Source organism: Pleurodeles waltl, chromosome 4_2, assembly GCF_031143425.1.
Source record: "Pleurodeles waltl isolate 20211129_DDA chromosome 4_2, aPleWal1.hap1.20221129, whole genome shotgun sequence".
Lineage (NCBI taxonomy): Eukaryota > Metazoa > Chordata > Amphibia > Caudata > Salamandridae > Pleurodeles > Pleurodeles waltl.
The window spans coordinates 485,223,161-485,239,303 of NC_090443.1; the positions used below are offsets into that span (position 1 = coordinate 485,223,161).

Consider the following 16,143-nt stretch of genomic DNA (forward strand, 5'->3'; position numbering starts at 1 on the left):
CTCTCCATACTCTCAGTGTTAGGAGGAATTTGAAGTTCTATCTACTTAGGACAAAATCTTTAAGAAAATCAAAGCAACACTTTGTCAACTATGGTCTTATGCGGGCCGGCAATGGCACTTCTGAACAATCCTTGTCTAGATGAATTGCCTCCTGCATAATCCTTTGTTATCAAAAAGCAAACAAAACCCTATTTGGTAGACCTAGCGCTCACTCCATCAGTGGTAAATTTGTTACTACTGCTTTACTTGGTGATATCCCATTTGCTGGGATTTACAAAGCTGCAACTTGGTAATCGATTCACACCTTTACAAGACACTTTTATCTTGATTCGGATGCTAAGGCTGATGTCTTAGTGGGGCAAGCATTTCTAAAGAACTTGTTTGTCTAATTATACTGTTCTTTTTTTAATCTCTTCCTTCACAGGGATTTTAGGGGATGAGCTAGCTAATGTATTTAGTACATATGATTATCAATGGAGATCTCTTGAGAGTAAAGAAATGATTTCTTACCTATCATCCTAGTTCTGTCTCAGGGGAATCACCACTGGAATCATAAGCAACCCTCCTTCCTCCCCAGTGGAAGATATAGGGGGTCATTCTAACCCAATGACGGAAGCACCGCCAACAGGCTGGCGGTGCTTCCACGGCCATTCTGACTGCGGCGGTAAAGCCGCAGTCAGAATAGGGGAACCGGCGGTTTCCCGCCGGTTTTCCCCTGGCCCAGGGAATCCTCCATGGTGGCGCTGCTTGCAGCGCCGCCATGGGGATTCCGACCCCCTTCCCGCCAGCCTGTTTCTGGCGGTTTTCACCGCCAGAAACAGGATGGCGGGAACGGGTGTCATGGGGCCCCTGCACTGCCCATGCCACTGGCATGGGCAGAGCAGGGGCCCCCTAACAGGGCCCCATAAATATTTTCACTGTCTGCTTTGCAGACAGTGAAAATCGCGACGGTGCCACTGCACCCGTCGCACCCCTGCAACTCCGCCGGCTCCATTCGGAGCCGGCTTCCTTGTTGTAGGGTCTTTCCCGCTGGGCCGGCGGGCGCCCTTTTGGCGGTCGCCCGCCGGCCCAGTGGGAAAGTCGAAATGACCCCCGCGGTCTTTCGACGGGGGAACTTTGGCGGGCGGCCCCCGCCGCCCACCAAAGTTGGAATGACCCCCATAATGTATGTATAACCCTATTCTGCTAATTTGCTTGTCAAAAAGAACTGAGTAATCTGCCACCTACAGGGCATAATGGGACACTGGAGGTCATGAGGCCCTTAAAGGCGCAGTGTCGTATTTGCATTGTTTCAGTGCTGCCGCCTATGCAGGCTACATTGCTATGTATTACACCTTATCTTACATTAAAAAGAAGTAAAAAGCGTTTGTGAAGGACGTTTTTAAAAGGTCACTTTTCATTTTACTTAAGCGACTTTTAATGTTATGACCCTTTTTTCCTTCTTAGTTTTAAAGTCATTTAATAAGATTGGTTACATTGCCTGTTTTTAAGGCTGCAAAATCTAACATGTCTGTCACAAATGTTTCCTGGCCTTTCTGAAGTAGGGCAAAGTAGATGTGACTTTGAAAGAGCTACTCCAGGGTCCCCGGATGTGGGCAGGACCATTCAGAGTTTATGATTTCAATGGAGATCCCCCTGAGAGATAACTAGGATTAGAGGTAAGAAACCATTCCTTCTACACAACCACACATGGTGGAATGTGGTCCAGACCCCTCTCAGAAGAGGCTCAAAGACTGTGGAACTGGGCCATTACTCACAAGATCGGCATTGCTGTGGAACATCAGCCTGGCTGTTAAAACAGTACTCTTAATTTGCAACATAAGGAATGTGATGGGTGGGAACTGCGCAAAGACTAAGAGAATTACATATTAAGAGGATGGGTCGACCCATGACTGATCTGTTCACACCAGACAACAGCAAATGTCAGTGCTTCAGAATCATGTTTTGACACCCAGAAACAGTAGGCAATGACCTTTCGTTCACTTGGTCCAAAATACATGCTTATGATTTTCCTCCATTTCTTCTCATCCCCAGGATGCTGAGGAAGATGGAGGTAGATTATTGCACTCTAATCCTCATCTCATCAGCAATGTTGTTACTCTATTTCAGGCCCTTGATTCCTGTGGTGACCCTATGCACTGCGGTAATCTCAGCCTGACTTAGAGTCAAAGGTGCTGGCCAAGTCTTAAACACTAGAAAGCCATCCAGAGTGACAAAATACAGACACAATGATGCAGGCCCCAAGGAGCAGGGGAGGAATGCATGTCTTGCACTGCCTGCCTCACAGCAAGCGTTTGGTGGTTGGGACCATCACACTGCTCACAAAATTGCTTTGTCAACTTGAGTGGGCCATAGTCCAGTCAGTGCCCGGAGCTGAAAGATTTCTGATGGTTATATGGGGTGCAGAGTTAGAGCTTGGCTAGAGAAGTAGCACCAAATTGACACACCAGTTATTTAGCACTTTCTGAAAGGTTATAAATAATTTTGGTGAAGGATAGTTTTAGAATATGGGAAAATATTTTAAGTACCTATCCAGCCAAATATCAGGATATTGCTGTTATGGGCAGCCAAGGCTGCACTTTTGCTGGGGTCAAATTGTTGAGCTGTTCAGGGTGGCAAAAACTCTTGCCCCAGTCCTCATTTCAGCAATCTGGTGACAACACAGGTGGAGTTTAATAAAAACATTATCCAACAGCAGTGCATGTATTTCTTTCTCATATTATCCTTTTTGACAAATGAAACATTTATTTTGAAAGATATGTGATAGTTTGGGCTATTTCAAGGAGATTTTAAATAATGTTCTTAAGAGTTTTGGTGTTATTTCTTCTTTCCAGAGAAGTTAGAGTTAATAATAGCTATGTTGTGGAGGTTTTGTATACAAATCAAAACCGTAATGTTGGTTGGATTTCTTCAGTTGCCTATGCATAAATTCCACTCTTACATTGCTGCAACTGGAATAGTCACAAAAGTAATAATTAAGCAGGTGTAACTAAGTCAAAGGTTTTCAGTGCTGTATGAGAAAGTTCCTAGTAATGGCTGACCACAAATAATGGTGCCAATTTATTGTCCAATCCAAGATCCTTAAATGTAGCCTCTCTCTCTTTCTCTCTTTTTAGGGTAAAGAAACCACCACAAAAACCCCAAAACCACCTGGAGAGAACGACTTTGAAACCATCAAACTGATTAGCAATGGGGCTTATGGGTGAGTGTGACATGGGTATAGGTGGGACAGATCCAAAGCCTGGCCTGAAAGAGGTGGATTGTGGATGAGTGCATAGGCTGCATGCTTGTGTTGCTGTTCAGTGGGTAGACAGTTTATCAACATGTTGTGGAGTCATTTCCAATACTTTCACTTAACCTTCTACAGTTGTGCTAAATCAGATGGAGTTACTGTAATTTGGAGTTCTATCATTTGGACTGTTTGCAGTTCCCTGAGAGAAGTGATTGTGAGAGAGGTGGGAAAAGAACTAACAATGGTCCAGTTAAAGGGAAGTGATTCCTGTAAGCCATGAGGGATCACAATGCACCTGACTAGACCTACATCTAGAAGAGAGCAGTAATTGTCACTATTGACTAAGAGATCTTCTGGCCTAGTGTTCTATCTCTCTGATGCTACTTAGTGGCTTGTTTTAGGCTGGCTGAACCATTGCCTTCTCTGACGTGTTAGAGGAGCTCCAGGATGGAGTCCCAAACACAAAGGACATAAATTTGTTTCTGCATTGTTGCTGGTGACCACCAATAAATCTTCTGCCCCCAGTGTTTTGCTTGTCCAGGACAGCTGAAAAAATATCCCACTCCTGTTAATATAAACATCATGAGGCTCACCTTAAATTAAGCTGGCATTTCAACACATTTTACTCAAGTGGTTAAACTGATAAGAGGATTTTCCCAACATCTGAGCCACTGCTATCAGGAAAACAACATCCACTGAACCATAATTCAGGTAGAGATGAAAGGGTTGAGCACACAGAAGCCAGTTTTCCCTGCTGCCTCGTAAAAACCCAGTTGTAATGAAGTCTTCATTTTTTCCTTGTGCTGCTTTATAAACTCCTTGTGTACAGTAGAGAATTGCAGACAAAATAAGGCTTACCTCGTCCTACTCACTCACCACCTTTTTTGATGATGTTAGACTGTTCCATATCTCTGTAGCACACATGGATTTAAGAGTATTCCTTCTGTTCTCCAGCAGAATATAGCAATGATAACTGTGATATTAGGTTTTCCCCAGTACCTCAACCCCGAAACTCTCCAGAACCTCATAGGTGCTTGTGATCTGCATCCACTGGATCCCTTCAATCTTCATTGACTGTTGCTCTCAGATGAAGGGTGGATTATATGGATCAATAATGCAATATTCTGAGCACTCAGATTGTGAGTCAGTGTCTGTGAATCTGATGTGGCTTCTAACAACCTGTTATAATCTTTCCTGGTGTTAGACTCCTTTTTGGATACGTTGACTGATAGGATAAAGGCCTTGCACGTAATCCTGGTTCACATGAGATCAAGGGGGGTGTCAGCCCCAGTCCCATTTAAGCCATTCTGACTTGGATACTGGTTGATACACACACTGCTACCATGCCAGCCCTTCATTGTAAGTCTTTGGTGGCACAGGCTCCTGCTGGTTTCCGCTCAAATTACTGCAGGGCCAGGCGTCTCAGTGGCAATTTCCATGTTGGTCTGAGATTCTGATTCAAATACTCCTTGAAACTCTCTCAGCACATAGATATTCCCATCTGAACCAAAACCTATACCTGGTCCTCAAATGAAGCTGATGGTGACAGAGCAGGGTATATATGTTGACAGTGACGCCAGTACTGCGGAATTGGATGAAATGTATCCAATTTGTTATCCTGCATCATAATTGCCTCATAATTGCCTATTCCAATGCCTTCCCCCTCTCTCTACTTCAGTGATCTTTGAGACGCTTGACCAGCCTACAGTGTGCAGACCACTCCTACCACTGGTTCTGGGTCTCTGCAACTGGTCATAGAGCTGTTCCTCACATCAGCCTCAACTGAATCAGCTCCATCGAGGCTGCAAAAGAAATATAGATCTCCAGAACAGTATCCACTGTTTCTTTGCTCAGATTCTCTCCCTGATCCTGAAGTGATTTGGATGGCAAAGAAACTGCACCCACCTGCACCTTCGTCCACGGTATCACCGGACAAGGAAAGGGAGACATTGGACTCAGTGGGATGCAAAGTATGTGGTACAGCTGCCACCACAATGAAAGCTGCACATGCATCGGCCCTGGTGGGTTGATATGATAGAGCTTTGTGGAACTCCTTGCAAAGGTTGCAGACAACCTCCCTAGAGATTGTCGGGAGCACTGCCTTGAGGTGAAAAATGAGGACATTGTGGTCTCTAACCAAGTCATTAGTGCAGCAGCTGACTCGTCACTGCTAGCAGCCCACGATTACTGTCATGGTCTGGCACTCGGAAGGCACTCTTGGCTTCACCTTACTGGTCTTAAAGAAGAGGCACAGCAATTAACCTTCCATTCTCAGGAACCTTCCACTATTTGGGAGACAAATGGATGACGAGATGGAAACCCTGACGGCGCTTGGTATTGAAAAACAAAAAGAACAGCGGTAACCTACCTACAAGCCTTACCAATGTCTTTATCTCCCGCAGAAGGTACAAATCCCTCACTGGTTTCAATGTCACCAATCACAACAACAAAAAAGGCCCTATCAGCACCAACAACATCGTCAACTGTCAAGAGCCTGCCACAGCGTGCTCCTGGGGGAAAACCTGCAACTGGCTCCGAACAATGAAACTCTGCTTCAATCTCTTCCGTTAGCCACCCCAGTAGGGGGAAGTATATCTCATTTCCTCACAGAGTGGCAATTCATCATGAAAGATGCCTGGGTTCTAAATATTGTACAGAATGGGTATTGTCTCAGATTTGCCAGTACTCACCAAATATACCACCAAAACTATTCACTTAACGTCTGTAGATTCTGCACTCAGAGGTCAACATCCTTCTGCACAAGCAAGTATTGGAAATCATCTCTCCCAAACAATGAGACATAGAGATTTACTCTGGTTACTTTTGGTCAAAAAGAAAGACCCCAAAAACTAACACAGACCCATTCTAGATCTGAAGACAGCTAAAAAATTGGTTTGGAAAGATACATTTGCTGGCTCTGCATCTGATTTATGCCCAAATACATTAGGGGCTCTGGCTCTGTCTGATAGACCTTCAAGATGCATATTTTCACATTCCAAAAGCAGAAAACACTACAAACTCTTGAGGTTTGCCATAGGCCAAGATCACTACCAGACCAAAGTGCTTCCCTTCAGCTTCAAATCAGCCCCCATAACTTTATCGAAGTGAATGGCAGTGGTGGCTACACGTCACTAAAAGTTCAGAATATTTGGCTATTCATATCTAGATGAGTGGCTGATCAAAGCATCATCACCACAAGAAGTCCAACATTACTATCAGTTGATGAACAATCTTCTCCACTGATTAGGTCTGCATGTCAGTCACAACAAATCATCCCCTACTCCAATCCAGTCTCTGCATTACCTAGGTGCCACCATCAATGCCATACAAGCAAGAGTGTATCCTTTGGAGGAGAGACTGTTATCAATCCATCTGCACTGTCATTCTGTGAAGAAAGCCTCTCATCCAACAGTGAAAACAGTGCCATCTCTCCTAGCTCAATTGCTTTGTGCATTTTTCTCACTCCAAATGCCTGCCTCCACATGAGACCATTTCAGGAGTGTCCAGAGGATCAGTAGGGTCAATATTCAGGCAATTGTGAGGACAGGATCACTCTTTCTCCCAAGGTAATACAGTCCCTGAGCTGGTGGTGTTCTCCAACAAGCTTACTTTAAGGGATGTCTTTTCATCAGGAGGTTCCATCTCAGATGATAGTCATAGATGTCTCTCTATCGGTTTGGTGAGCGCCTATGGATGACTTACAAATCCAGGGAACATGTGCTTTGAGGGAGATGAGTTATCACCAGTCGCCTCTCGTGGCAATCAGAAGGGGTGGGGCGGCGCATGGGTGGAGGGGATAAATACAAATTAAATTAAAAAATAATTTAAAAAAACACTTAACTCCTCCGCTGTGTCACTCCTCTGTCCCATTGTGGCTCCAGGCTGCAGGCACATGCTCCCAGCCTGCCCTGTGGCCAATCCTGACGCTGCTCAAAGTAGCATCAGGATTGGCTGGGAGCACCCAGCCAAGGCGCTCCAGGTAGACTGGGAGCCTGTGCCGGCTCTTACCAGCCCGGCAACTGTGTTGTTGGGCTGGGGAGATCCCACTGCGCATGTGTGTTTGGCCAGCCCAAGACGGTCGGCTGGCCAAACATACATGTGCAGTGAGGGGGAGTGCTGTGCACTCCCCCTCACTGCTCGTCAACCCCATCGCCCTGCCCCCTTTACCAAAAAATTATAATAAAAAAAGTTTATTTTTATTTTTTTGGTAAAAGGTTTGCAGTTGCCACTGCTGACGGGGGTGGTGATTGGGGGCAACGCTCCTCCGCCCTAATGGAGGAGCTGCCCCTGCTTATCACATCAATCTCTTCAAGCTACAAGCGGTTCACTTAGCATTGAAGGCTTTTCCCTGTCCTTCCAGTCATAATCCCTGCTTGTTCAGACAGACAACCCAGAAACCATGTACTACCTCAACAAGCAGGGAGGAACAATTGGCCGATAGCCAGGAACCTGCAGATCACTGCAACCCATCTCCCAGGTGTTTGAAATGTCCAAGAAGACTCTCTAAGCAGAGTCCTTCAGGAAAACCAGAAATGGGTCCTTCGCTATGACATCATGCAAAGCATTTTCAACATGTGGGGAACTCCCCAGAAAAACTTATTTGCCATTGCAGAAAACAAAAAATGCCCAGGCTTCTCCTTGAGGTACTTCCAACAAGGGGCACTGGGGAATGCCCTATGGATCGGCCGGTCACAAAACTTTCTACACGCCTTTCCTCTTATATCCCTTATTCCATCAATCTTCATCAAGCTGTTTTACTCGAGGGCCATGATGATCTTGATAGCTCCAGATTGCCCCGACAATGGTGGTTCACAGACCTTGTCCTCATGTCGGAGTATCTACACATGAGGCTGCGGTGCAGACCAGACCTTCTCATGATGTTCGGAGGCCAAATGCTCCATCCCAATCTCTCCTCTTTGAGTTTGGCAGCATGGCTCATGAGCTTGTACAAAATGGGCATTTAAATCTGCTACAAGACTGCAGGGACATTCTGAAGGAAGCCAAACGCCCATCCACGCGGTCGACTTATTCACTGAAATGGAAGAGGTTCTGCATCTGGTGCTCTCACAGGAACGTTGATCCTACCATGTGCCAAGAAGAAGTGATTCTTTCATGCATATTATACCTGGCCAAGTCAGGCTTACAATTCTTTTTCATAAAAGTTCATTTGGCTGCAGTTACTACCTACAGAAAATTTAATTCACAAACCTCTTTTTTCAAAATTCCTGTCATCAAGGATTTTTTAGAGGGTTTGAAAAAGGTTTGCCATCCTCCAAGGCGTCCATCTCCTCCATTGGAGCTTACTATAGTCCTTTCCAAACTCACGGAGGCCCCTGTTGAGCCCATTCATCTCTCTTGGAAAATCTGCTTTCTTCTTAGCAATTACATCTGCATATAGTTTTCGCGAAATTCAAGCATTAGGTTCTCACAAACCATACACTGTTTTCCATTCTGGTAGGGTGGTCATTACTACTCACCTAAGATTCCTATCGAAAGTGATTTCGGATTTCCACGTCAATCAGCTTCTGCACCAGCTGAAATGTCTCTACATTCTGTAGATGTCAGGCAAGTCTTTGAGTTTTATTAGGATAGAACAAAAGATATCTTCAAGTCGAACGATTTATCGACTAGTCTGTACAGGTTATGCCATGTCCAAACAGTCCATATCCAGAGCTATAGACTCTTGCATTCTGTTCTGCCATCAGAAGGTGAATAAGTTTCTCACTGGTACACCTAAAGCGCAGTCCACTAGAGGGAAAGCAGCTATGGCTGCTTTAAAGAGAAATGTTCTCATTGCCAAGATCTGTAAGGCAGCTACATGGAGATCTGTTCACACTTTTATCAAACACTATTTTTTGGATTTAGATGCGAGAGCAGATGCTGAAGTAGGACAGGCCTCCCTGAGAAATTTGTTTGTGTAATCTGGTCAGTTGATTCGCTTCTCTGTCCTTTCCACTGCTCTTTTGTGGGGATGGGCTTGCTACTCTATTCAGAGTTTATGACTATCACTGGAGGTCCCCTGTTGAAGAAGTAATGGTTTCTTATCTGTAATCCCAGTTCTTTCTCATGGGACTCTCCATTAAAGTCATAAGCACACTCCCTCCTACTCAGTGGAAATAACAAAGACAATTATTAGACCTATCTAACACTGCCACATTTCTGCAAAAAAGAACTGAAGCAACTGCCACCTGCTCTGCATGATGGGATACTGGTGGTCTCTGGTTAAAGGCGCAGATGCTATTTTAAGTTACTTAAGGGCAGCCTATGGGGCTACACTGCCCTCTATTCCTTCATCTTTATGTTTTAAAAAGAGTCCATGAAAGACATTCAACTAGTCTAAAGACCTTTTTTTCCCAGTCAATTTGGCTTAAAAAAAAAAAATATATGTATATATATATATATATATATATATATATATATATATATATGTTCAATGGCATGTGTAGCTGCAGATACACATGCTGTGCATTATCCTGCCATCTAGTGTTGGGCTCGTATTGTTACAAGTTGTTTTTCTTCGAAGAAGTCTTTTCGAGTCACATGACCAAGGGACTCCTCCCTTTCGGCTCCATTGAGCATGGGTGTCGACTCCATCTTAGATTGTTTTTTTTCCGCCATCGGGTTCGGACGTGTTCCTCTTCGCTCCGTGTTTCGGTTCAGAAAAGTTAGTTAACAATCGGAAAATTCGATGGTATTGTTTGCGCTCAGTATCGGGTTAGTTATAGCACATCGACACCGAAGAAAAGAAGAGCTCCAGCAGCCTTTCGGGGCTTCCACTCCTCGGCGGGGCCTGGTTGGCCCGACGGTGTGCGTCTTCAAGGCTCATGGAACGGACCCCATTCCACTTCTGCCCCAAATGCCACGCTAAGTATCCTTATACAGACCAACATTTGGTCTGTAATTTGTGTTTGTCCCCCGAACACAAAGAGGATACGTGTGAGGCCTGTCGGGCATTTCGGTCGAAGAAGACGCTGCAGGACCGGAGAGCTCGAAGACTTCAAATGGCGTCGACACCGGCCGGACACCCCGACGTCGAAGTAGAGGAGACATTCTCCATTCCAGATATGGACTCGGACGAGCCCGAGAGTGAGCAGCCGATGAGGCAACAAACCGTGAGTAAACCAGCCCCGGCAAAAACTCACTCGAAAATCATGAAGGCCAAGGGGATGGCACCACCGACAGGCCATGGCTTTACCCGAAAGCACGGTGACCAAGCATCGGCACCGAAAAAGGCTTCACAGCAGCCGAAGACATCCGACTCCGGTCGAGATACTGGCTCCGAATATACTCGGCACCGAGATACCGGCTCCGACCAGATCTGGCACCGAGAAATCGGTACCCCGAAAGCCAAAAAGGTTTCTTCGGAGCCAAAAAAGACTACAGAAAAAGTTTCGGTGCCGAAACACCGAGCCTTGGAGCCGAAACAAAGCTCCTATACGGACAAACAGAGCCTTTCCTCACAATTACAAGGCCACAGGTTTGAACAAGAACTGGGGATGGGAGAGCCAGACCATTCCCAGAGGAGGCTCCATATTCAGAAGGACACGGGGAAAATAAGTACACTTCCCCCCATTAAGATGAAGCGGAAGCTCGCATTCCATGAGGCGGAAATGCAGCCAAAAGCAAAAGTGGCTAAAGAAAAAACAACACCACAGTTTTCTTCACAGCCATCGCCATCGGCCTCACCACATCTGTCCCCAATAGCAACACCCCCAATGGTGCAGTCACTAACGCACACAGGGATGAGCCAAGATGACCCAGATGCATGGGATCTGTACGATGCACCAGTCTCTGATAATAGTCCAGATTGCTACCCGGCAAAGCCATCACCACTGGAGGACAGTACTGCCTACATGCAGGTGGTTTCCAGGGCGGCTACTTTTCATAACGTAGCATTGCATTCAGAACCTGTAGAAGATGACTTCTTGTTCAATACCCTGTCATCAACACATAACCAATACCAAAGTTTGCCAATGTTACCAGGCATGTTAAAACATGCCAAACAGGTGTTTCAAGACCCAGTCAAGAGCAGAGCCATCACACCTCGGGTGGAAAAGAAATATAAACCTCCCCCTACGGACCCTGTATACATTACGGGATTAGCCCGGAAATGGGCAAACTCACAAACTTCTGGGGGCCGCACCACCACCTGACAAAGAAAGTCGGAAATTTTATGCTGCAGGCAAAAGGGTGGCAGCACAGGCAGCCAATCAATGGCGAATTGCCAATTCGTAGGCTCTATTGGCAAGATACGACAGGGCACATTGGGACGAAATGCAACATTTCATTGAGCACCTTCCCAAAGAGTTCCAGAAGTGTGCCCAACAGGTTGTAGAGGAGGGCCAAACCATCTCCAACAATCAAATAAGGTCGGCTATGGACGCAGCAGACACGGCGGCCAGAACAGTAAACACGGCGGTCACCATTCAGAGACACGCGTGGCTACGTACCTCCGGATTGAAGCCAGAGATCCAGCAGGCTGTGATGAATATACCATTCAACGAACAACAGTGGATACAGCAATAGACAAACTAAAGAAAGACACTGACACGGCCAAGGCCATGGGCGCGCTCTACTCCCCACAGAGCAGAGGCACTTTTAGTAAGCCACACTTTAGAGGGGGGTTTCGGGCCCAAAGCACAGAACCCTCTACCTCACAGGCCAGACCCACATACCAGGGCCAATACCAAAGAGGAGGCTTCCGGGGACAATATAGGGGTGGACAGTTCCCTAAAACAAGAGGGAAATTCCAAAGCCCAAAAAACCCACAAACTAAACAGTGACTCCAACGTCACAAACCCCCAACACACAACACCAGTTGGGGGGAGAATCACAGATTATTACCAAAATTGGAAACACATAACTACAGACTCGTGGGTCCTAGCCATTATCCAACATGGTTATTGCATAGAAGTCCTACAAATACCACCAAATGTGCCTCCAAGTTCACACAACATGTCCAAACAGCACTTAGATCTGTTACAACTAGAGGTCCAAGCGTTGTTACAAAAAGAAGCAATAGAACTAGTACCCAATCATCAAAAAGGAACAGGTGTTTACTCCCTGTATTTCCTAATTCCAAAAAAGGACAAAACACTGAGACCCATATTAGACCTCAGAACACTAAGGGGGTCATTACAACCCTGGCGGACGGTGTTAAAGCGGCGGTAATACCTCAAACAGGCCGGTCCGAAAAAAAAGGGAATTATGACCGTGGCGGAAACCGCCAATATAGACAGCCACTTTAACACTCCGACCGCCACGGCGGTACAGACAAGCAGCGCGGCGGTCACCACCAACAGACAGGCGGAAGACAAAGTACCGCCCACAGTATTACAACAGGCCAATCCGCCACCTTTTCCGGGGCGGATTCACCATGTATAAAAACACGGCGGAAACAGCTTTTTCAATGGGAAAACGCTCACCTGAACAAACTCCATGAGGAAGGAGGGCACCATGGAGCCGGAACTCCAAATACTCCCTGCGCTTGTCTTCCTGCTCCTCTCCGTACATCAGCAACAGCTTCGCTGAAGACAACGGTGAGTACTGCACCTACGACATAGGGGAGGGGGGAGGCAAAAGTCACGGACACACACATGCAACACCCCCACCCCCAACCCGACCCTCACCCACTACAACACACACACCAATGCATTTTCGAATATCACAGTAACAACCCCCAACCCCCCCGGAAGAATGCTAAGACAAAAGGAAATGAGTTTAACCATTGTAATGCATCAAAAAACAGTTAGCTCATATATACATCAATATATACACATTCCAAATATATACATCACGATTAGTAGTACAGGTATGCACATTTCAATGTCCGTGGACCACTGGGCCCCAAATGCATGGGCGAGGCCCACACACGTTAACTGTCCTGGAACGGAGAGAACACTGCAGGGGCATCAGATAGAAATACAACAGGCCCCTCAGGGGGAAGGGAAGGGGTGGCACCTCGGCCGGATGACTGCACCACGCCAGATCCACGACGGGGCTCCATGCCCATTGATGTATCCTGGGGAGTGCAAAGCCACATTCTCAAAAGTCTCTGCAGTGGGTGGTTTGCCCACTGCTGTATCCTGGGGAGTGCAAAGCCACAGTCTCACAAGTCTCTACAGTGGGTGGTTTGCCCATTGCTGTATCCTGGGGAGTGCAAAGCCACAGACTCTCAAGTCTCTACAGTTGGTGGTTTGCCCACTGCTGTATCCTGGGGAGTGCAAAGCCACAGTCTCACAAGTCTCTACAATGGGTGGTTTGCCCACTGCTGTATCCTGGGGAGTGCAAAGCCACAGTCTCACAAGTCTCTACAGTGGGTGGTTTGCTTACTGCTGTATCCTGGTGAGTGCAAAGCCACAGTCTCACAAGTCTCTACAGTGGGTGGTTTGCCCACTGCTGTATCCTGGGGGGGGGAAAAGCCACAGTCTCTCAAGTGGATAACAGTCTCCACTGGTTCTGGAGGGGGACTGGTGCCCAGAGTGCTTCATCCTGCCAAGGATAGATGGAGTGGATGCATGTCTCCACTGGCTCTGGAGGGGGACTGGTGCCCAGAGTGCTTCATCCTGTGCAGGACAGACGGAGTGGATGCAGGTCTCCACTGGTTCTGGAGGGGGACTGGTGCCCAGAGTGCTTCATCCTGCCAAGGATAGATGGAGTGGATGCATGTCTCCACTGGCTCTGGAGGGGGACTGGTGCCCAGAGTGCTTAATCCTGTGCAAGACAGACAGAGTGGATGCAGGTCTCCACTGGTTCTGGAGGGGGACTGGTGCCCAGAGTGCTTCATCCTGCCAAGGATAGATGGAGTGGATGCATGTCTCCACTGGCTCTGGAGGGGGACTGGTGCCCAGAGTGCTTCATCCTGTGCAGGACAGACGGAGTGGATGCAGGTCTCCACTGGTTCTGGAGGGGGACTGGTGCCCAGAGTGCTTCATCCTGCCAAGGATAGATGGAGTGGATGCATGTCTCCACTGGCTCTGGAGGGGGACTGGTGCCCACAGTGCGTCATCCTGTGCAGGACAGACGGAGTGGATGCAGGTCTCCACTGGTTCTGGAGGGGGACTGGTGCCCAGAGTGCTTCATCCTGCCAAGGATAGATGGAGTGGATGCAGTTCTCCACTGGTTCTGGAGGGGGACTGGTGCCCAGAGTGCTTCATCCTGTGCAGGACAGACGGAGTGGATGCATGTCTCCACTGGTTCTGGAGGGGGACTGGTGCCCAGAGTGCATCACTCACCCCGTGACGGTCCCTGTTGCGTCACTGCCCATGCCGCTCATGGGCTAGCGGTGCTTGAGTTGGCGGTGCTTGCCCTGTTCAGCGGTGCTTGCCATGGCGGTCTTTGCCCTGTTCTGCAGTGCTTGCCATGGCGGTCTTTGCCCTGTTCAGCGGTGCTTGACTTTGCTGTCTCTGACCTGTTCAGCGGTGCTTGCCATGGCGGTCTTTGCCCTGTTCAGCGGTGCTTGACTTTGCTTTCTCTGACCTGTGCTGCGGTGTGTGCCATGGCGGTCCCTCATTGCCCAGCGGGGCTGTGGCTACCGGGGCCCTCCTGGGCACTGACTCTGGCGGTGGTCTCCTGACCAGTGACGATAGTGCTGCCCTCCTGGGCACTGACTCCGGCGGTGGTCTCCTGGCCAGTGACGATAGTGCTGCCCTCCTGGGCACTGACCAGTGACGATAGTGCTGCTCTCCTGGGCACTGACTCCGGCGGTGGTCTCCTGACCAGTGACGATGGGGCTGGCGGTGTTGTCTTGGGCAGCGGGAGGATGGCGGCCTTCTCCGCCGTGGTGCTCTTCCCAGACTTTGGAGACTTCTTCTGCCCCTTCACCACCTTGGGAGGAGTCACAGCTGACTTGACACTCCCCCTGGGACCCTTGTGGGCGGCTTTGCCGGCAAGTGTCTTCCCCCTCTCCTGTCGGGCACTGTCCAACTTCTGGTGCTTCACAGGGGGTGGACTGGCAGTGCTTGGCTCCGTGTCACACTGGCTGCCCTGGTGCCCTGTGCACTCCACATACCTCGAACAGGCACCACTGGTACCGGAATCTTTTTGGCGCTGCTACGGGACCTATGAATTGGAGGGGGGCGGGGATGATGGGACAGAGATCAAGGTTGCTCAGGAAAATGTTCTGACGAACACTGGGACGGGTAGCTGGAGGGGGTCTGGGAGTGGAGGAAGAGGAGGTGGTTGTAGGAGGTGTAACTTTTGGTGATTTGGGTGCAGGTGCAAGTTCTGGAGGCTGTTGTGAGGTGGATGGATGTTGGGTGTGTGTGTGCCCGCGTTTGTGTACTTTGGGAGGGGGCGTCACAGACACACTGGGAGAGGACACAGGGGACGTGTAAATGGTAGTGGGGGTGGTGAGTGCAGGTGAGCAGGGTGTGGTGCTGGGTGTCCTAGTGGCTGTTGTGGTAGTGCATGCAGGTGAGAGTGTAGACGAGACTGGGAGGGAGGAGGGAGACGACGAGGAGGGGGACACAGTGGAGGCAGTGGATGTCGCTGTGTTTGTATGTGGGTGATGCTTGTGTGAGTGCCTGTGGGATGTGTGGTGCCTATGTTTGCCTGAGCTGCCCTTGTGTGGTGAGGTGTGTGCAGGCTGGTCTGATGGTGTGCCTGGGATAGGCTGGGGTACAGGGGATTGGGTCTCAGTGGAGGAAGTTGGAGGGGGGAGGCTAGACACAGGAACAATGGCTGCCATCAGTGCTGAGGCCAGAGATTGCAGGGTTCGATGATGGGCAGCCTGACCAGAATGAATGCCCTCCAGGAATGCATTAGTGTGTTGCAACTCCCTTTCTACACCCTGAATGGCATTCACAATGGTAGACTGCCCAACAGTGAGTGACCTGAGGAGGTCAATGGCCTCCTTACTGAGGGCAGCGGGGGTGACAGGGGCAGAGGCTGAGGTGCCTGGGACGAAGGAG

At 48.4% G+C, this 16,143-nt stretch overlaps 1 protein-coding gene across 1 annotated transcript in view; it reads left to right on the forward strand.

Annotated features, from left to right (window-relative positions):
* Positions 1 to 16,143, forward strand: part of MAST1 (microtubule associated serine/threonine kinase 1) — a 696,806-nt gene that overhangs the window by 283,803 nt on the left and 396,860 nt on the right. Inside the window, exon 12 of the mRNA XM_069231862.1 lies at positions 3,117 to 3,202. Within this exon, the coding sequence (XP_069087963.1) occupies positions 3,117 to 3,202 (86 nt within the window). The remainder of the gene's footprint in view (positions 1 to 3,116; positions 3,203 to 16,143) is intronic.